Source organism: Apium graveolens, chromosome 3 (assembly GCF_009905375.1).
Source record: "Apium graveolens cultivar Ventura chromosome 3, ASM990537v1, whole genome shotgun sequence".
Lineage (NCBI taxonomy): Eukaryota > Viridiplantae > Streptophyta > Magnoliopsida > Apiales > Apiaceae > Apium > Apium graveolens.
In genome coordinates this window covers 88,857,094-88,879,515 of record NC_133649.1, presented here as the reverse complement: position 1 = coordinate 88,879,515, position 22,422 = coordinate 88,857,094, and the positions used below count along the sequence as shown (strand labels likewise).

At 32.5% G+C, this 22,422-nt stretch overlaps 2 protein-coding genes across 2 annotated transcripts; both read left to right on the top strand.

The window, feature by feature from the left end:
• Nucleotides 1–3,419: 3,419 nt before the first annotated feature.
• On the top strand, nucleotides 3,420–5,824 carry LOC141714423 (replication protein A 70 kDa DNA-binding subunit B-like). Its single transcript, XM_074517943.1, has 11 exons — nucleotides 3,420–3,566; nucleotides 3,648–3,930; nucleotides 4,013–4,115; nucleotides 4,233–4,354; nucleotides 4,445–4,526; nucleotides 4,609–4,717; nucleotides 4,785–4,939; nucleotides 5,037–5,157; nucleotides 5,241–5,441; nucleotides 5,525–5,734; nucleotides 5,819–5,824. The coding sequence occupies exons 1-11, from the start codon at nucleotides 3,420–3,422 to the stop codon at nucleotides 5,822–5,824; spliced, it is 1,539 nt and encodes a 512-aa protein (XP_074374044.1).
• Nucleotides 5,825–16,721: 10,897 nt separating this feature from the next.
• LOC141712571 (bZIP transcription factor 17-like) lies at nucleotides 16,722–20,655 on the top strand. Its single transcript, XM_074515558.1, has 2 exons — nucleotides 16,722–18,675; nucleotides 19,974–20,655. Exons 1-2 carry the CDS (start codon nucleotides 16,818–16,820, stop codon nucleotides 20,417–20,419), a joined length of 2,304 nt encoding a protein of 767 aa, XP_074371659.1. The 5' UTR covers nucleotides 16,722–16,817; the 3' UTR covers nucleotides 20,420–20,655.
• The last annotated feature ends 1,767 nt before the right edge of the window (nucleotides 20,656–22,422 follow it).

Below are 22,422 nucleotides of genomic sequence, written 5' to 3'. Positions count from 1 at the left end.
ACATGATAACAAAACTTAATATAAATAGGAATTTAAATATTTTTGAAAAAATTGTTATTTTTTGAACGTAAGATGAAATGTATACAAAATCTATAATTGAGCAACCAAACATTTAGAATAAACTTTCATTCTATTAAATTACTACAATAATATTGCTTAATATTTATTTTATAAATGAATTATTCTTCCCTAATATTGCAATTATATAATTTTATTATTTTCAATCAGTACATGTAGATCATAATTAATTTAAATTTAAATATTCTGGGGCATTTTAATTGATCATAATGAAATTAATTTTATATGTGAATATTTAAAGCTTAATATGGAAATTCATTAATAACTGTTAAAGATATTTAATTTAACTTATATGCAAAAAAATTAGTACAATATAATTTGAAAATATATATTTCCCGAGGAGCATATATTTTGTTTTACCAATAAATTATTATTTTCATAATAAGGAAATTATATGATTTTACTAATTGAAATCGCTATATGTACATGATAACGAAACTAAATTTAAATATTTTTAAAAAATGTGTTATTTTATTCAACATAAGATGAAATATATACAAAATCTATAATTTTGCAATCAAAAATTTAGAATTTTACCTTCAATTCAGTTAAATTACTACAATAATATTGTTCAACATATGATTTTTATGTTTTATTATTTAGGTTTGATAAAATCTCAAAATTATGTATATAATTATAAATCAATATTTAAAATATGTAAATCCAAAAATAAAAATCATATAGAGTGAACATGGTGTAGGTATGTTAAATATAGTTTTTATGTTTTAGAAACATAGTTTTTACATAGCAAATTCATTTTCCTTAAAATTGTGTCTTGACAATCTTAATTTAATAAACAAACAATTCTTCGAAATTAATAGATAAACATTAATCTAAAATAATAAATAGAACAGGTTTTGGTTAAACCAATGTCATACAATAGTAACAGAACTTCTAAAACAGAACTTCTAAAACAGAACTACTCATAAAACATGACCAAGTAGCAACATCAAACGTCTTCCTTCTTGATTATTGTCACATCAAACTCGGTGAAGCATTCTCTCATAACAAAGTAACAAGTGTCTCCTACCTTTAGATTGAAAAAATTGTCAAAAGTAATCCAACCATCATGCAGTGTTATCTTTGTCTTTCTTTTCTTCACTTTCACTAACCAAGAAGAATAACCATGATGAAGAATAATGTTTGTTCCATTTTTCCAATGATTTGTTAATGGTTTGAACTCAATATGTTTGTACTGCATATGCAAAGATCATCAATTAATGAAAAGAAAATGAATTTTTCGAAAGGGAGAGAATCTTTGTATAGAAATGACTCACAACACCATAGCAATGTGGCAAAACATGTGATTGTGTGATTTTTACTTTGAACTCTGTTTCGTCTGACATCTTCCAATCTGAAGTCATAACGCATGGTATGAATAGACAATGTAATATATCACATGATGAGGCTATGTTATGTTTGAAATGTATAGTAATTGAGATTTCTTACCAGGATATTGCAGGTGAACATTCATGAGAGATCTTTCTATTCCATTCTCATTGAATGCCGAGAAGTAGAACATCTGATTACCATCATATGTTATGATGCAATCAATGAGTTGCCGACAACCAATGAAATGAATGATGCTGCAAACACCATGTAGTTTCTTCTCAACCTCACAGTAACGTGCTTCATATACATCACCATTATTTGGAATCAAGTAGATAACCATAGGAATGTTGCTACCAAATTCATTCAAGAATGCAGTAGACAAGTCCTACAAATCAAAGATTAAAATACACTTCATAAGCATTGACTACTACAATGTCATATCAAATTTTATTAAACATACTTACAATATCAATTAGGTTCATTGAAGAATCAATTTTTGTGTGAAACTTCCAGACACCTTGAATTGAACAGCAGTCTGCATCAGATAAAGCTTATGACTTCACAATTCAATATAGTAGTACAAACATGATCATAAAGTACTCAAACTGAAAATTCAATTCGCTTATCATACCTTGCAATATGTGAAAATTGTTAACATTTCCCGATCGTTCTGCATCTTCAATTTCACAACCACCATTGTTTAACGTGAAAACATAAAATCGTCCAGTGCCAAAGTACTCAAACAGAAGGTAAAACCCAAGCCCACAATTATAGTTCTTGAAAATCTTTTGTATTCCAAAGAAAACCTTTCTACTTTCATTAACTCCGACCACTATCTTACTTCCATCGCGAAAAATAAACTTTACAAAATCTTTTAGTCCGTTTTTGAACTTATCAAAGAAAACTTCTGGGATAATCTACAACATTATTTTAAAAAAATTTAGAATAGAATGAAATTATATCATACAGTGTACGCATAGAATGAATCTTACCAGTTCGTTTGATTGAATCACATCTTCTGATACAAATGCAAGAAATTTAGGAGTTATATCATGTCCAGTATCCATGACAGGTTTCTACGAGCGTCTTCAAAGTGAGAATATGGAAACCTTTGTTAAATTTGAAATATACTAAACTAAATTTACGTGTTGTGTGTATGCCTTATTAATCACAATGACAGTTGAATGCGTCGTTTAAGATGGTTTAGAAGAAGAGAGTGAATTATTTTCAAACCCACATAATTAGAGATAGTAATTTTGATATATGAATAAGTTATATAAAAAAATTATTAATAATAAAATACATCAGTTTTTTGTATCTTATTTCTTCATATTTAAAATACGTATATTTTATAAGTAATTCTATTTCAAAAAAATTGTTTTCAAAGTAAAATGATCTTTCTTTTATTTTTCTTCACATTAATTACTTTCTCAATAAAAATGTGTTGATTCTTTCAAGACATGACGTTATGTCTACTCATCTAAATTAAAGTAATAATTATAACTTCCTTTCTTTATTGTCAAAAATTACTTCCTTGACTGTTGGACTTACTGTCATGATCACAAAATCTTGCGTATATAACAAAATAAATAATACAATCAATCTTGCTGATATAGTTCGAAACAAATTTATGGTACATATAACAGTTGTAGTTATACATTTTCAAGGAAACACTTCATCATAATTATTGTATGTAGTAAATACAATCAATCACAAATGTCACTCCATACAATATTATATTATTTAACGGGATATGAAGCACATGAATCTAAGCGTCAATTGTGACAGCTTCTTTCTACACACCTCCATAAATTATGCATATATATAGTTATCATATATATATATTTCTACTATGCAACATATTCTTATTTACAAACCCTATTCGACATATTATGCGCAGCTTTAAGAACTAAAGTTCACAAGGTAATGTACCGATGAATGCATCATAAGTTAATCTAAATCATAATAAAATTTCTGTAATATCGATTATATTCACTGTGCAGGATATCATGAAGATCTTTGATTCCATTGATTCTTTGCATGAAGGACGATTTGACTGGAATCTTAGAGTGAGACTGGTTCGTGAATGGGATAGCTACAGCTCAAAGGCTAGAAGAGAATTCAAGGGAAAGAACTTGCTTTTAGTGGATGATAGGGTTAGTTATTTTCTCAAATTTATATATCTCACATAACTCATTCACTGTGTTCACTGAAACAAAACTTGGTAAATATCGCAGCATTCACGTATCCATGCATTTGTATGGCCAAACAACATCCAAGATATAAAGTGTGAGATTGTTGAAGGAAAGATCTATACAATCAGCAATGTCCAAGTGAAGACTTATCGTAATTATTCAATAAAATGCATCCAGTCCGATAAGCAAATATGGTTTTCCAGTCATACGGACATGCAAGTACTTGAAAATTATGATAACATGATTCCAAGAAATGTGTTTGATTTCTACAACTTCTCTGATGTCAAAGATTTGCCAACTACTTTGCCAAAGTCACAGCTTATAGGTTACTATTCATCAGTCGATACATGTCATGTTGTGCAAATCCATGTCCAAAGAATTGTAGTAACATGTATTTGATAATGCAGATGTTATTGGTTACATAATTGAAGGAGATTACAATATAAGGCAGCTAACAAACAACAACGATGTAGAACAAATACAGCTGCGTTTCACAATGACTGATGGAAGGTATAAAAATCTATCATTTATGTCGATTTGAGATTACTTTTTCATATTTCTTTTAATAATTGTAACATAACTATATTTAAAGATATCAGTGTGTAATGTCGCACTTTATTTTACCAGGACTTCAGTAAAATTTTGCTTCTGGGATGATTTTGCAACAGCTTTTGATAAGGAAGTAAAAGCTCAACATGTCAGACCTATCATTGCTATTGTATCAAGCTGTAGATATGGTCTTTTCAAGGGTGAGAAAATATGCATAGTCATATAAATTTGTTACCAAGACCATATTGTTTCACATCTCATTATTCACAACTATTTTTTATATGAAATAGAGGAAGTGCAATTATCAAATCTTCCAGCAACAAGGTTTTTCATTAACTATGATCATCCGGCTGTTGAACACTTTCGTGAGAGGTATATAGTCATAGCTTTATAAAGTAAATTTGTAATGGTACGCTGAGTAATATCAACAGAACAATAACAAATATAATTATAGGTATGATGAAGGAGATTTCAAGATTGAAGATCCAACACAGGTTGAGATTGACAAACCAAAAATCCTCACTTTGGCCACCATTCAGAAATTAAGTGATGACTATATCAAGGTATTATGAAATTAACTTATTTTTCTTGGCTATGTAAAATATTAAATCTTCAAATTTACATTCACAGAAACATGTCATGTGCAAAGTCAAAATTGTTGATGTGGAAGAAAAGTCCAACTGGTGGCATTACATCTACACAAAATGTCACCTACCAGTGAAAGAACTGAAACATGACTTTGAGTGTGAAAAGTGCAAGAGGATTGTTCCTGTACCAGAAAAAAGGTTTGATATTATTTTATATACACTTTTATAGTCCAGTATTGAAAAGTTAAGTTATAAACATTGTTTAGTTATTACTAACACATGCTTTCTATAACAGTTTCAAGTTATGTGTGAATGTTGAAGATGATAGCGGAGGGGCTGCTATTTTGTTATATGATCGTGAGGTACAACGAATTTCTGGAAAAAATGTATATGAGGTTTTCATGGAGCAAAAGAAGGTAATTAATTACAAAATTTATCAAACTATGCTAATCTTCAAAACTGTATTCAGTAACATATTTATTGTCTTATATGTGCTTAGTCTGGAAAAAAGGACAAATTCCCAGCAGTGTTAAAAAATATTGAAGGAAAGCAATGCACTTGCACAATAGAAATAATAGAAAACAATGTAAAACAAAGATCTTGCCTCTACACAGCAGTAGATATTTTGGAAGGTGTTGACTCCGTGGAGTATTCAAAGAATCATACTGGAAATACTGAATTTGCAGATGGAATTTCGGAGGTAAAGATTATACATATAATTCAAAATTACGTTGTTATGTTGTATCTGTAATATTTAAGAATTTAATCTGACTTTGTTCATAGTTAAGTGAAAACATCTCTACAAATCAGAGCATTTCACTTGACTCTTTCACTCCTGATACTGAGAAATCAACAACTACAAAGCCTAACAAAAGGAAAATTGAAGATGTGGTGGTGGAAAATATGCAAGAACTGGAAGATGTTGGTGATCAGAAAGAGAGTGGGAAACAAGTTCAAGGTCCAGTTCTGCTAAAAAACATTAAGAAGGAACATGTAAGTTGCACAATTTGGATTGGTTTCATTTCATTGATTATCTTACTACTTGCCATCACCTTGATCAAGCCTATGAATATGCAGGATTAAGAACTCTGACCAAAGTTTCTGGAAAAATTACTATTAGTTCAACCATGAGGAATGTGGGCCTTTGCTTCAAATATATTTTGTTATTTTGAACTTTATTTCTTGAGATTTTGCTGTTTTAGTTTGATTTGTCAAACTTTTAAATTACGGTTGTAATGAACTTAATTATGTTTGCTCTTTGGTTTGTAATGAAGTCTATTGTTGGATAATTAAGTTTTTGATTGCTTTGTCCTATTATTTATCATAGTTTGCTTTGTTACTTTGCTGAAATTCAACTATATGAATTGTCAATGGTATACCATTCATTGCAATATATCAACTTATTTTTCAAGTAAATTAAATGCATTGTTTTTTTACACTAATATTTTTAATCTATAACTTCCATTTTAATCCATAATTTTCATACTGTATCTTGCTTTTATACATAAGAAAAATATTAATGGGACTTTATTTTACAAAAGGAAATTATATAAAATCGTACAACATGATATAAAAATATTTTTGTAATTTCCAATTAAAAACCCAATAATTTCAATTTTGTAATATAAATTCATTTCGTCTATAAGAAATTTTACAAGATTGCGTTATATTTTACAAGTGCCTCCTACCTTTAGATTGAAAAAATTGCCGAAAGCAATCCAACCATCATGCAGTGTAACATGTTATATTAAATTATTAAAATATGTAGCATAATAAATTAATCAAATTAACATATTTTCAACATTATATATGCTAATAACAAAAACATAAAATAAAAAAAATTACCTACCAAAGAGAACAAGGCAAAAATCTAAAATAAACTATTTTATTAGATATTCTTAGAATTTTTTTTTATCATTTAGTTTTAAATTTAAAAACAATAACAAATAAACAACAAAAATTCTCATTTTACAATGTCAAAAATAATGGCACGCACGTAGCGCGGGCAAAACAATCCTAGTTCAAATTTTAAGGACGAATTATTTTTTTAAAAAATTTAGTCCAATTCCATGATTATCCCTCTAATAAAAATTTGATAAAATTTTACAAAATACGGACCAATCATAGACTTAACTTTTAAAAACAAACACAATGTAATAATCCAAGGACAACACTGGGAAATCGAAGCTGAACGAGGCAGGAACTTAAAAAAAACAATAAGTCTCTTGATATGAAGCAGAGAAAGACCTATCAAATATTATACTATAATAAAATATAATTTTCACAAAATTTGTGACCCCTATTAGCCGTTTTTCACTTAATTCATACTAGCCTATAACTGTGCGATGCACGGGCTGACTTTAATATTTGCATATTTATTATTTTATTATTTTATATAAATAAATTATAAAAAAATAATAACATATTATTGAGATTAATGAAATTAAAATATTTACATATTATTTGACATATATTATATTATTGATGAATTCAAAATTTAGATTATTAAAATCTTAATTTGTCCTCCTACTACAGCAAATAGGTCGGCGCGGGTAGAGAGCCTGTAGGAAATTAGGTGTTTTGAATATGACATTATTTATTTATTTTTTTTTTGATTTATTAATTATTTTGTTATATTATAATTTGAATTGCTAAAATTAATTTTAAAGTATTTGATTCCGGAGGTAAAAAAAAAGTTGAGTGCAATTAAAAATTAAGTTGGATAATAATTTACATAGTATGTAGTTATATTATATATATGATTTAATTTTTTTAACTAAATAATATTTTTTAAACTTTGTTTTGCAATGTGTTAACATACTCTTTAGGAATGTGTTAATCAACCCATCAAACGAAATCATGTTTCGCTTATAATAATATATTATAGATTTTACGTACCAAACATCATATTTAGCATGAAAAATTATGATTTACTAATATAATTAGTAATGATAAATTGTAGTACTTGTTGAAAAATGAACTAACTACTATCTTAGTATTTTCCCTGATAAATACTTAATAGATTTTATGATCTCCAATATTAAACATATACCGGTTTATAAATTTTGGGTTTTATTTATAATTGGGACATTACTTTTAATTACAAACTTTACCTATAACAAAGATCTATTAAATTATAATATATCACTTATGTCGTAAAAGTATAATCATTGGATTAAAATACATATTTATATCTATATAACATTTTGTTTTATACAAAATAATAATATCATGTTGAAGTAATGTGTGCAGTGAACATGCTACACATATAAACTATTTAAAAAATGTTAACTCATCTTTTAAAATTATTTTAGTTTTAGAAGGGATGATGGCCAAACAAATTTGAAAAATGTGACAAAAATGTCTAAGCATCTCAAAGGGATGCACATGTTAGCAATAAAACCTAGGTGACAGCTAAATTTTAATCAATTTAATATTTTAGTTTCACTTATATTCACTAAAAAAAATAATTAATTGGTTATTAATAATTTATTCACAACTATATATGTTAAAAAAATTATTTAATATAATTTTTGAAATTTAAAAATAACAATAAAACTCTTTTTAAATATAACTAATCATTTTAGCTAATTTGATTAAAGTAAAATTACTTATAGGTTCAACAAATTTTACATAATATCTATTTTGTTCTATTTTAGCTAATGATAGCTAATAGCCTTGTAGATGCTCTTAGACTTGTTATTTCAGGCCTGGTGTTTGGCCTTATTTTTAATTTTTTTAAACAAACTAAAATATGTATTCTGAGATATATACCCAAATATCACGGGGTATTTCAACTCTAAAATACATATATATTACTTAATAAAATAAAAAAGTAAAACTTTTTGAGATACCAATTGATCAAAATGATTAAAATATTAAAAATAGCCATTCTTGTCATTTAATTTAAAAAAGTGTTATTGTTTTTCTTTAATACATTTCTGAAAAAAGAAAGAAAAGGAAAATGATTAGCACACGCGGAGGATGCGTAAACGTAAGGTTTGTAGTGGGGAGGATGGCGTGCGGTACCTGTTCCCTTGCGTCGAGATCCAGGAAATTTCCTTCAATCTTCCTTTCATTCGTTTTAAGTACACGTGGCTGATGCTGCTTAAGTCTTTCTTTCTAGTCTCCTCTTCTCCGCTGTTGTTATCGGTGTTTTTTTTTCTAAATTTAAAGCAGATTTCATTAATAACTTGAATGAGATTCAATCGGGACAAACCCCCAACTGATCATGCAATCAGGTTGAAAAACAAATAGAGCTAAATAATTAGCTGTTTTATTTCCGGATTGCTTAACAAACTGAATACACATATTCTGAAAATTAAAAATGAAGGTAATGGTTTCCCGGACAATCCAGCACGCATCTCCCCCGAAAACAGTAGTTTCACAATTGACCCTCACATTAATTCGATTGATATTGCAACGTTCAGAGGACTCAGTTGCAACAACTGAGTTTAGAGGCCTCATGTTATGAACAAATATTTTTTGTGAGAGGTGAGCACATGTGATTTTCACCACCGTTCCAAACGCACCCCAGCTATCTACCTGCCGGACACCAGCTATAGACCTGCCGAAAGTGTTGTTGATGCGAGATATCAAGATCTCCCAATACACCATCCAATTCATTTTCAACACAACCAACACATCGCACAAAGCGAGACACATCGCATAAAGTGAGACAATCAAACACACAAATAATAACTTAAACAAAATAATACGAAAAAAACCCAAAATTCAAAAATCTCGGAATAACACCAAATTGTAATATGTTGTTAGACCGCAGATTTTGAATCCAAAAACTGAATTTTATTATAAAATCCAGACTCTTACCTTAGTAGATCTGAAAACTAAAGTGAAGAACTGTAATGGATTTTTCGAGTTTTGTAAAACAAATCTCGATTTTATTAAAGAAAAAGTGAATAAAAGGAGAAGATGTAGATGAATATTGAGATGGAGATGGGTATAAAGGGTGAAGAAGAAGGTAGGGCGCTAGGGTTTGATTAAGTTAGGGCGGCCGACTCTCATGCGAGAGAGAAAATAAAAAATATATTATTGCATCCAACTGTTCTCAAACTCGGGGTTAACAAAAAATTGTTGTTATCGGTGTTTATTTGTTTTTTTTTCTCCACTTTTATTATACTCTATATATTCACTTATTCAGTCTTAATTGTTTTCTCCCCTTTTATTTGACCCAGTCTAGTTCTTTTTATTGATCAAAATACCCAACAATGTTCTATTAGAAGAATAGGCTGTGTTTGACATTATTTTTATTCTTTAAAAAAAACAGGTGAAAATTTATCTGCTTTGAAACAGACAAATTACTCGAGTTTACCTACTGATGGATGAAAGGATGATGCCCTCTGGCTTTCCTTGACAAAGTGCAACAATATACAAAGACATGAGTTTAACTTTTCAAATTAGAGATAGACAAATTAATTCACTCCGAAAAATATTTAATTCAAAATTCAAAATTTTGAATATATCGAATTTGAAATTTTGAATTTGAATTTGGTTTTGGATTTACATTTCAACGATATCGAACTGATATTCTATCCAAAATCCGAAATTCAAAATTCAAAATTCAAACTCGAAACCCGATTAAAATCAGACACGTAAATGTATTATATTAATATATAATATTCTAAATGTAAAACATATAATTTACATATTTTTATTATATTATTTGAGTAGGATTAGATCAATATCAGGATTGTCAACACTTATATAATTTTAACTATTTACTATTTCAATATCAACTTTTATTATTTAAATTATACTTTTTATATATTTATAAAAATTTATTTGTGATGGAATACTAAATTTAATGTTATCAACGTATGTAAGATTGTATAATCACTTTGTCAACTCATGCAGTATAATGAGTTTGGCTACTTATTAATTAATATATTTTAATTTTAGATATTATATAAATGTAATTAGTGGTGTTTGTATGTATAAATAATATTTAATTTGACTGAATTATTCGTAATTTGGGTGCCCAAAAAAATTGACCCGCCCAAAATCCGACGAATTTGAATTTGAAAAATCTGAAAATATTTAAATTTGGATTTGAGTTTCTAATACCCCATTCGAATCCGTCTCGTTGCCATCTTTATTTCAAATGACATCTCTATTTCAAATTTGAGTAAAACCAAAATAAATTTTTTAAATGTCAGTAAATATTGGTTTTCATAAAACCATCGGGTTTAGTGAGTAAACGTTGAACTTACCCTTTTTTTTGAAAAAAAGCAAAACAGAAACTTTGCCTACTTAAAATATGCAGAGTTTACGAAGGTTGAAATTGAATTTTTAACTAACAATTCAATTTTTACATTTTAAAATAAGAGTAAATTTTAAATTTCTTTTAATTGCATTGAACTGAATTTAAACTCAACAAATTTATTTAATAAAAATTCGAGTACAACTTCAAAAATATTTGAAATTTCAATAAAATTCATGTTTTCATTAATTCCTTAGCATTTAATTTATTTTGAATATCTCTAACTTTATAATAATTTTTAATTTAGATAAAAGAAATTCAGTACATGGTTTAACAAATGCAAATAACAAATCTTGATGACTGACAATAATCTATAAAATTAAAATTTATTGTGGAGGTGCATGTCCAGAAGGACCAGCTGCATCAACATTTATATTTGTAGCAGCTTCACCAGTATTTTCTTCAATAGAACTTGTAGAATCTTGAGTATCAGCATCTTTTGATAGAATGATTGTATGTGAAGCAATAGAAGATTCATCTTCATGGTCATCAGCATCTAGCAATGGAGTTGTTGGTGGAGTGTGCTAAGAAAGATGTGAAGTGGATGGAGCTTCCAGATACAAGACCAAAGGCACATCCAAGTTGTTGATATCAATTTCAGCAATTGTGCCTGGGTTTTCAGCATGTACTGGAGAATTTATTGGAGACACATGAGGTGTAGGCATTGGAGTAGTCTCTGGCTCTTGGATTGGGGATTTGTGAGCTTCATGAAGTTCTGGATCAGCACTTGGAAGAGATTTAACTACAGTAGGTTCTTGTGGGATCAGAGATTCCTGACCCCCTTCCACAGCTGCTGCTTCCATTCCTTCTTCAGAGATTGATTCTTCTACAGCCCTCCTTGATCTTCGTAAGAAATTTTTTCTTATTAATTCTGTATTTCTTTATGAATTTTTTTAATCTATGAATAAAATACGATAAAGGACATTTTACGTTTCCACATCAAAGTGAAATCTAGTACTTAGTTCTTTTTCTTTCATTTCATGCCTATTGGTGTTCCAAAAGTGCCTTTTCGAAGTCCTGGAGAGGAAGATGCATCCTGGGAGCTTGATCATCAGAGTTTAGCTTTCTAAGCCTTTTTAGGGGCCTAGAACTCCCAGTTTCTTGAGCTGTCTGAGAAGAGACCTTCTCAGCTACTTCAGCAACAGGTTCTGATGGTTGAACCTGTACCTCATCATCAGACTTATCTCTTAAAATCATCTTCCTTCTTTTATGTTGTGCCTGAGGTGCTGTCTTAGTCCTCTTTGCTCTAGAAGAAGAAGGCTTAACTTGATTATGTGCTGATGGATGGTTGGCATGTTCTGATGTGTGTGTTTGTTGAGTGGCAGTAGTAGGTTCTGATGGCTGTTGTGGTTGTGGTTGTTGTTGTTGTTATGGAACATCAGGATATAATACAAAGTAAGTAGCAACATCAACATTTACAAGGGCTTGCTTTACTGCTAAAGGAATTCTAAGGGGCCTCAGAACTTTCTTTTTGTTATCAGCAGTTAAAAGGTCAGTAAAAGCCCTTTTTGTTAACCTAAAAGGTTCTATGTGTTCACCTGCTAGTTGTGGTTCATCTGATGTACAGTAACTGTAAATTAACTGAGAGAACCTAGCAAAGTAAACTACATTCCTGTCCTCTTTCATTCTATCTCCTATAAAACATAACACAATCTTGGCATAATCAAAGTGAGACTGGTTTAGGAGAGCATACCCAATTTGTTGAGTCAGAATCGGAATGGCGTCAAAATTTGAGCATTTGTTTGCGAACGCCTTGGTGATGCAATCGAAGAAAAAGCTCCATTCTCTTCGAATATGTGGGCGTTTAAGTTGGACCAACTTTGCCAAACTCTCCTCATACCCTAAATTAGCCATCATTTGCTGTAGCAATGGCTCCTCAACAGCAGAACTGAACTGGCAGTTCTCAGGTAGATGTAGAGCTTTCCTTACTGTTGCCGGAGTAACATCGTACTCCACTTCCTTTGCTGTAAAAATGATGTTTGGAGTTCCATCCTTACCACCATCATCATAAAGTCCCGTTCGCCAGAACGTCAGAACTTGAGTTCCAGATAAAGTGGATGGCTGCGTCAAAGCGAATCCTATTTCACTGTGAGCCAAGAAGTCCTGAACAAAATGAAGTTCCGACGGAGCATCACTCTTGGTTAGAATGGCAGTGTAGTTGTTGAGGACGAACTTTGCTCCATTAAAGATTAGATCTTTGGGTACCATTGAAAAAGAAGTGAGAAATAAAAATGCCTGAAAGGTGTTTGGTAAGATGCCTGTGTAAAAACCGTCAGTGAATATAGAGAGAATAAGAGAAAAAAAGAGAGTATTGAATACAAAGGTAGATAAAAGATTTAAAATATTTTCTCTCTTTTACTTATACACACCACTTGACAGCAGTTAAGACGAATTGGAACAGTCTTTACACCTGTCAGCCATTCAGTAGTTAAGACAATAGTTAATGGGCACGGGAAATAAGTAATGATTACTATGCAAATGCAGTTTTTCAAAAAAAAATGTTCCCACTAAACAAGTAATTATGACTGTCTTTATCTCACTTAAACCAATATTCTGATAAAATATAACCGTTTAAGTATTGACCCAAAAATAAATAAAGTAAATAAATACTGCCACGTAAGCATCAGAACTTGACTATTATCAGAATTTAAAGGTCATCAGAATATTGCTTCTGATCTCAAAAAGTGAATGTTTATTTCTGTAATTCTTCACACAAATACTGATATGGTTTCCGCAGAACTTAATCATCAGAATTTCCATCAGAACTTGTCCTCGGAATTTATGCAACTGACAGTTAAACTGTTCATCTAAAACAACATTGATCACCACAGTAATTTTCTTCATTCATATGGAGTGTAAGTGTGTGCTTTAAGCTAAATATCATACAAAGAGTAAAGTCTGATTTACTTTAATACATCTTAAAAATAAGACATAACTAAGAACTTTGCTTAAAATTTGTCATTAGTCTGAAGTCTACTATAGAATGAGTTCATGCATGAGTCCACCTCAACTGTTTTGTGCTCATTTTGTGCATCTTTTGGTATTCTTTTTCACAGGAGCTCCTCAGTGTAAGTGAGTCACAACTGCTTATCAGAATTTATACTATTATCAGAGTATTTCTCCAGTAATCAGAGAATGTGAAAAGTCACCAAGAAAACTTTATTTTGCTTTTCTAATGCATATTACTTAATACCAGCAATGCACTTGGGTCTTCCCTTCCACATACATTTTTCTCTAGATCTCAAAGGAGTACCTGATATTTATTTCTTTTCTTTACTTTTTCTTTTGATAAGTGAGGCTTATCAGCACTAAGTATATTCATAAGATTTACTAACATCAGAACTTAACAGATAAGAAGCACTATTCTAGTTTTTGACTTAGTAATAAGATACACAAAGTAAACCTATCCAAGCTCAATATCAGAATTTGCTTGTGTTAAAAGATTTCCACATAAACAATTACTTCAAACATGAGATCTTTAGTATATTAGAGACTACTAGGTCAGCATCTAGCACAGTTATCCTCATTGGATTGAAAAGCATAAGTTGTTTGAGGTAAATTTAACTCAGCAGCTTCAGAACTGCTATCAGCATTTGCCATCAAGGCATAGTTCAACTCATCTTCAGAATCTGAAGTGTATGTCCAGCTTTTCTTCTTTATGACAAGTGCCTTGCCTTTGTCACCTTTTCCTTACTTGCAATCAGGAGATATGTGGCCTTTCTCACCACAATTATAGCATTTAACATTTGAGTAATCTCCCCTGTCAGACTTTCCTCCTTTGCCTTCATATTTTCTGAAACTCTTCTTATCAGAACTTCCACTTTTCCAGGAAACCTTATTTCCCTTTCTGAATTTCCTGTAGGCTATCTTTGTGATACCCTTCACCATAAGAGCACACAATTTCATCATCTCTTCATCAGCATCCATCTCAGATAGACTTTCAGTTTCTGAATACTCATCATCATCATCAGAACTTGATGAATCTAAATCAGACTTTATAATGAGAGCCTTTCATTTGCCTTTCTTTGAGGCGGCCACTTTGGGGGATTCCTCCTTAGCCTTAAGAGCAACTGTTCTTGACTTTCTCCCATGCCTCTTGCTTCTTTGATCCATCTCAAGTTCATAAGTTTTGAGCATACCATAAATTTCATCAAGAGTAGTTTCATCAAGAACATAGTTGTCTCTTATAGTAGTTGTCTTCAAATCCCAACTTTCAGGAAGAGCTAAAAGGAATTTAAGATTAGAATCTTCAAGATCATATTCCTTATCCACCAGTGACAGATCATTCAAGAGTTTGACAAATCTGTCATATAAACCAGTTAATGACTCATCAGGTTTTAAGTTAAAGTGCTCATACTCTTGAGTGAGTATAGTCCTCCTGTTCTTCTTAATTGCATCAGTTCCCTGGCATCTTGTCTCCAAGGCATCCCATATCTCCTTTGCAGTCTTGCAGTTAATTATCCTGTTTGACATGACATTATCAATGACACTATATAACAAATATCTTACCTTTGCATCCTTGGCAACATATGAGATATCTTCACCTGTATACACACTTTTCTCCTTTGGTACAGTCTTTGCTGGCTGATCTGTAACTACAACAGAGAGCTTGGTTGGCTTATGTGGTCCTTCATTAATTCTGCCAAGGTATTCTGGATCTGTAGCTTCTAGAAACATAGCCATCCTTACTTTTCATATGGGATACTCAGTAGGTCTCAGCATGGGAACCCTAATAGTCTCATATCGACTGTGAATTTGAGTCTTTGGAGTTTCTTAAATTTTGGTGGGCTTGATTGAAGTTTGTTCTTCTTCAGACATGATTGTTTTGGATATTTACTGTATACGTGTTAACATATTAGTTCTGATACCACTTGTTAGGTCATACACACTGTAGAAGGGGGTTGAATACAGTGTATAATACAATCAAATCGAATTAAGAACACAAGTATGTAACAAAGAATAATCTTATTAATAAAACAGTATTGCAATGAAACCGTTCTCTATCAGTGATGAACAAATATCACGAGAGCTGTTAGGGTTACAATGAATAATATTCTCGATAATGATAACACTTCTAGTGTAAACCCTATGCTGTGTTTATATACCACACAGTTACAAGATAATCTCTAATTGATATCGAATATAATTCTGTATCCTAACATATATCAATTAGTTATCTTTTCCTCCAAGTCTTTTATTCTTCATAGAATTCTTCTCCATGCATATCTCTTCTTGTTTTAGTCTTGATCTTCTTTTACTTCAATCAGCCGGCTTTTATATCTGAAAGTCTTCTTAAGTTCTGATATTATCTTCTGATGAATATCTTCTGATATCTTAAGTTCTGATAACTTAAGTTCTGATATCTTAAGTTCTGACTTCAGTATAAGTACTGATTTTCAGTTAAGTCATGATTTGTCATGTTAGTCAAGATCTGAAAACTAAACGCAAATCATTATTAGACATGAAATCATAAATATATCTAACAATAATATTTTACGGGAAATCAAAAAACATCTCATCCAAGTTCGGTAGAGATTTATAAAGCTAAATCTATTAAAATCTATAAAATTAATGTCAAATGTAGAAAATCATAAATAAATCGAATATGAACAAAATTAAATGGATTTTGAAAATCCAAAAGATAGGCAGAATTGAGTTGTTATTAATGAGCGAGATTGTAATAAATACCCTCGTTATCCAAAATCCCTGTGCTAACTCATTTCACATCTTATTTTAAGTACCCAAGTCAAAACCCTTGATCCGCTTCACAAACCCCAATAAAACAACATTCACCCAATGCCGGACCCAATTGCCGCCGATCCGATCTCCGATTTCGACGGCCTCGCCGTTCCTCCGCTCGACGATTCGTTCTTTTCCGACGACATCAAAAACTCGCTTTTATTCTTCAATGACAACGACGACGATTTGAACTTTGACTTCACATTCGACGACGTCGTTAACCTCCCTTCCGATAATTACGCGGATCCTGATTCTGTTCCGGTGAATGTTATTTCGGATCCGGACGAGTCCGGGTCGAATAATGAGTCGCACGAGTTGACTCGGTTGTCTGATGATCCCAATTTCAACGTTGCCGGGTATTTTAATGTGGACGGTGAGAATTCATCGGAATCTGTTCAGAAGGTATCGGATTGTGTTTCGGTTGAGGTTGTTAGGGTTTGTGGTGATGTGAGTCAGGTGAATGATTCGTGTTCAGATTCTCGCGATTGGTCGAATGAAATTGAGGATAAGAATTTGAATGTGAGTGGTGATTCCAATTGTGCCAAGGTTGAAGCTAGAAAGCCAGAGTGTTCTGGACCGACGTCGTCTCAGGGTTCGGATAATTGTGAGCGTTCGGTTGGTTCGTCGATGAAATTGGATAAGAATTTGGTGAATAATGTGACTGATTGGAAGATTAAGGTGGAGGAATCAGGTAAGAATAGTCAAGTGTTGAAGAGGAAGAAAGAGGACCAGGATGTTATTTCCGAGTCTACGAGGACGATTAAGTATAGGAGATCAGCTAATGGTCCTGGGGCTGGTGGCGGTGTTACTACGGATGAGTCGAATGTTTTTAGTGAAATGAATGATGATGACGAAAAGAGGAAGACGAGGCTTATGAGGAACCGTGAAAGTGCTCAGCTTTCGAGACAGAGGAAGAAGCATTATGTTGAGGAGTTAGAGGATAAGGTAAGATCAATGCATTCTACCATACAAGATTTGAATGCTAAGATTTCCTTTATTGTTGCGGAAAATGCTAGTTTAAGGCAGCAACAGATGAATGGTGGTGGCGGTGTGGGTGTGGCTCCTCCTCCAATGCAGGGGATGTATCCGCATCCGCCAATGGCTCCCATGGGTTATCCATGGATGCCGTGCCCTCCTTATATGTTGAAGCCTCAGGGATCACAGGTGCCTTTAGTTCCTATTCCGAGATTGAAACCTCAACAATCGGCTGTTAAGCCTGGTAAGAAAGAGAGTAGTAAGAAGAATGTAGGTAAAAGTAAAACTAAGAAGGTTGCAAGTGTTAGCTTTCTTGGTATATTGTTTTTTATGTTGTTGTTTGGAGGACTAGTTCCTATGGTAAATGTTAGATATGGAGGGATTCGAGATGTGATTTCTGGTGGTTCTGGATATATTGGAAACGGGGTTTATGATCAGCGTCATGAGAGGATTTTGATGGTCAATGGAACTAATCACGAGTATGGCGCTAAAGGTCCGGATAAGAAGTTTGATGCTCGGAAGGATCGTGTTGGAGGAGCAGAATCAAATATGAAGCAGTCTGGTTCTGATGAGTTTGCTAGTTCAGGAAATGCTAGTGACCCTCTTGTTGCATCATTGTATGTTCCAAGAAATGACAAGCTTGTGAAGATAGATGGAAATTTAATAATTCATTCTGTTCTAGCGAGTGAGAAAGCCAAGGCATCACATCAAGATGGAAAGGCAAAGAGTGACAGAGAGACCAGTTTGGCATTGGCCTTGCATTTGGCCCCTCATGTATCTGTTCAAGGAGCAGGCAAGAATGATGAAAGACAATCACATATATACCGCAGTACAATCGAACAACAAAGGGCTCTTGCCTCAGGTTCCGGGGGTAAGGATAATTTGAAGTCGACGCCACCCAATGGTAAATTACAACAATGGTTCCGGGAAGGTCTTGCAGGTTAGACTTACTATATATATTGGCTTACTTAAGTTGTTCTGTGTTCCTTTATTTTAGATTTGCATTAATGTGGGGGTAAATGGTAATATCCTTATCTGTTTGCCTCATGAACCATATCCGCGGCGCAGTAAACAAATTTAACAATTTTGCATACTATTTGTTTGAAAGACGGGCTAAAGTTATAATATTACATTTAGTAATTTTAACTATTTTTGGGAAACTTTCATACCTGCTAGCTATTTGTCCATTTCACATTTGGGCTTGGATCTTATTATGTCCAGGCATGTAATTAGGTTGTGCTTACATAGTTGTATCTTCAGAACCTTTCTTGCTTCACCCAAATTATTGTCTAGTATCCATTTTAATCTCACAAGTCACAACCTTAAATGCATGGTATTCTAGTTTCTTTATATTGGCTGCCCCAACTTTCTTTGTTGTTACTCGTCATGCATATGTAGTAGTTATCCCACGGTGTAATATGCATTGACAATTATAATATACAGGTCTTTATTGTATGCCTTGCTATATAACAATTGTATTCCTCAAGGAGTTCGTCCATTCTCCTTGGTCTGTGCTTTGAAATTATAGACATGATTTTCTTCTTAGTTTGAGTCCTGTGAAAATTTGTTTGACACGTAATGAGTGGTCAAATCATACTGTGCTTGTTTTTGTGTGGCATTTAATGTTAATACCTGTCTAGTCTCCTTTTTAATAATATGTTTACTCTCGATTCCCTTGAGGATGTAAGGGGTTTTTTTTACTTTCCGTGGTGTTAAAGTTAAATTATCGCAGGCTCTAGTTTAAACTTGTTTGACACGTAATGAGTGATCAAATTATACTCTGCTTGTTCTTGTGTGGCATTCAATGTTAATACCTATTCTGTGTAGTGTCCTTTTTAGTAATATGTTTACCATCGATCCCCTTGAGGATGTAAGCTGTCTTTTTTACTTTCTGTGGTGTTGAAGTTAAATTCTCGCGGGCTCTAGTTTTTCTGTTTAGTTAAACGTGTCAAATGAATCTTTTGTGATATCAGTATTTTGTATAATTGATTCCTCAATTTTAGAAGTCAAAAAGATTATCCAGTAGTTAGAAAGAATATGCCTAAATATATGCATGGTCCTAGCAGGAAAAACAATGTAAAGAATTTATGTGGGTGTTTCTTGAGCTGGTGTTCAGTTTTTGCATCTTTCTTCATTCTACTAGCCACAGGCCCACAACAGATCTTTTTTTCTTCTTGTTAATTTAGCACTTCAGTATATCTTATTTAAACAAACTCTTTTCCTTTTCCATTTGTGTAGGGCCAATGCTAAGCTCCGGTATGTGCACCGAAGTATTCCAGTTTGATGTATCACCGTCCCCAGGAGCCATAGTTCCAGCTACTCCCGGCAGTAGGAACATGTCCGCGGAAGAAAGAAAAAACTCTACACACCTAATTAAAGGAAGGAACAGACGTATCCTCCATGGCCTCTCTGTTCCTCTGACTGGATCTGCCAGCAACATCAGCGAAGAAAACAACGGAAGTAATTCACAGAAAGAGAAGTTGCACAGAAATAGTTCAGTTTCCCCAATGATTGTTTCTGTTCTTGTTGATCCAAGAGAGGTCGGTGATGCTGATGTTGATGGTACTATTGGGACAAAGTCCATCTCTAGGATATTTGTTGTTGTGCTGTTGGATAGTGTTAAATATGTCACCTACTCGTGCATGCTCCCCTTTAAAGGGTCAAGTCATCTAATGACAGCTTAAGCGCAAAACAGGAGTTCTGTTAGCAACTTATAGTCATATACAGTAAACTTATCCCTGGACCAGAACCCAGTTTTGTAGATAGAGATCTTTCAATAATGGTCCTTGTAACTTTTATGGTATCTTCATGTACTCTTGGAGGATGTGTAACTGTTACTACAAATGTATGCCCTGAAGTGGCTAAGTTATCTAATTTTAAGTCAGTTTTTAGCATAACAAAGTTATCCTTTCCATGACAATATTGGCTTATAAGTCTCCACCATTGGTTTGAATGATGGTTAGTATAAAAAATCTGAGATTACTATATGTAGTCAAAGGTGGCACAATTTCAAATTGTTTTGAAACATAGTTCATACATGTTAATTACTTTCATTACACATTTTAAATCAATTGATGTGATCCGTGGACAGAACCTTTCAAGTGTGAAAATTTCAGTTATACCTTTTATGGATAAGATGATTTTACTAGTCAGGGAGGAAACAACATTGAGAGGTTTAATAGGCTCACAATTTCCATTTCTGGAATCTCTGATATGGCCACAATCGGTGAACTCATTACTAATCGATGTTGGAATCTCCCACGATCTAATCACACGCGAGTGAATGAATTACTCTGTATCATAGGAAATGCCCATCTTCACCAGCATGATAAGCTTCTCTGGGACAATCATAATGCAACTCAGGTAAAGATTTCCACTGTTTGGAACTCCACAAGGGACACAGAAACTGCACCACCTTGGAATACTGCTGTGTTGCATCCTCTTAGCAGTCCAAAATGCTCTTTCCATCTATAGCTGGCATTCAAAAACAGATTATACACTCTGAGACCTTATGATTAAGTTTGACAACACTAGCAACCACATCTTTTTTTTTATAAGCCCCTAAAATTTTGTTATAAAGTAACTTCCAAAAGACCATTCTAATGAAAATTGGGAGAATAAAAAGGTGCTAACATAGAAACGACGCAAAACCTCATGCTTTTTCCCAATAGGCATGGGACTTGAATTGCTTAATTAGAAATCCCACTGTAGATCCCAACTTTGACGTCAATTGACTCATCAATGACTTTGGCGTGCTTCAAATTATAACTTCATATCAAATACACAGTTTACTAATATCTGGATCAGGCATGGTTGATTAATATATAAGAAGATGTAAGATGACAGATAACAGAAAGAAGATTGGGTCACCTGCTCAACCAGATCAACTGCATATGTCTTTCTAGTTATAACTGTACAACAGCAACTTGAGTCTTCCCAGACCCTGTCCCCAGATAGGTTCAAAGCTATTCGACAGAGATCCAGCTGATACATGAGAGAAAGTTTCATTAGTAGATAATAAACCAGGTCATAATTAAAATGTAAATATCAAAGAACTAGAAAATTATATGGTCAAATGTTGTTGTTTTTTCCTTTTCTGGATTTTTTCCGCGAAAAGATGACTAAAATGGTAAAATGGGTGCACAAGAGAGCGCCCTACACCCTATCTTGTCTTATTAACGGTAAATTCCCATAAAAAATGTATTTGCGTAAGAGGATTTCAATCTTAAAGCGATCTTATAGACATCATATCTCGATTCTAGAGCAATGAAAGAAACAAAATGAACATTCCAACAGATAAAAGTAAACTACATTTCCGAACAGTGAGAAGCACATATACTAATACTGCAAGTCTGCAATAACAAAGGAAATACCACACAGGACTAAAACATTCTACAGGAGATAAAAATATTAGCAATTACAATATTCAGATCTTTATTGTATGCCCTGGTATATATGTAATTTGGATATTGAGTACTCATCTTCCTCAACAAGTTATTTCATTCTTGTCCATGGTACTTTGTATGCCTTATGTTTTGTAATATTAAGTGGCTAGTGCTTATCTTTGTTGTTCTGCTTTCAATGTTGATACCAATTCTGAATTGCTTCAACTGAGTGTTTGGTTTTTGCATCGTTCATCATTGTGCTAGCTCGCCACTGCATCTTAATTAGTTAAACACACCCCTTT

Excerpts from the sequence above, each read along its gene's own strand:
- LOC141714423 (XM_074517943.1), top strand. The coding sequence starts at position 3,420 with ATGAAGATCTTTGATTCCATTGATTCTTTGCATGAAGGACGATTTGAC. Across the intron at positions 4,116-4,232 it reads TTCACAATGACTGATGGAAG|GACTTCAGTAAAATTTTGCT; the intron begins GTATAAAAATCT and ends TTATTTTACCAG. Across the intron at positions 5,442-5,524 it reads TTGCAGATGGAATTTCGGAG|TTAAGTGAAAACATCTCTAC; the intron begins GTAAAGATTATA and ends CTTTGTTCATAG.
- LOC141712571 (XM_074515558.1), top strand. The coding sequence starts at position 16,818 with ATGCCGGACCCAATTGCCGCCGATCCGATCTCCGATTTCGACGGCCTC. Across the intron at positions 18,676-19,973 it reads GTTCCGGGAAGGTCTTGCAG|GGCCAATGCTAAGCTCCGGT; the intron begins GTTAGACTTACT and ends CCATTTGTGTAG.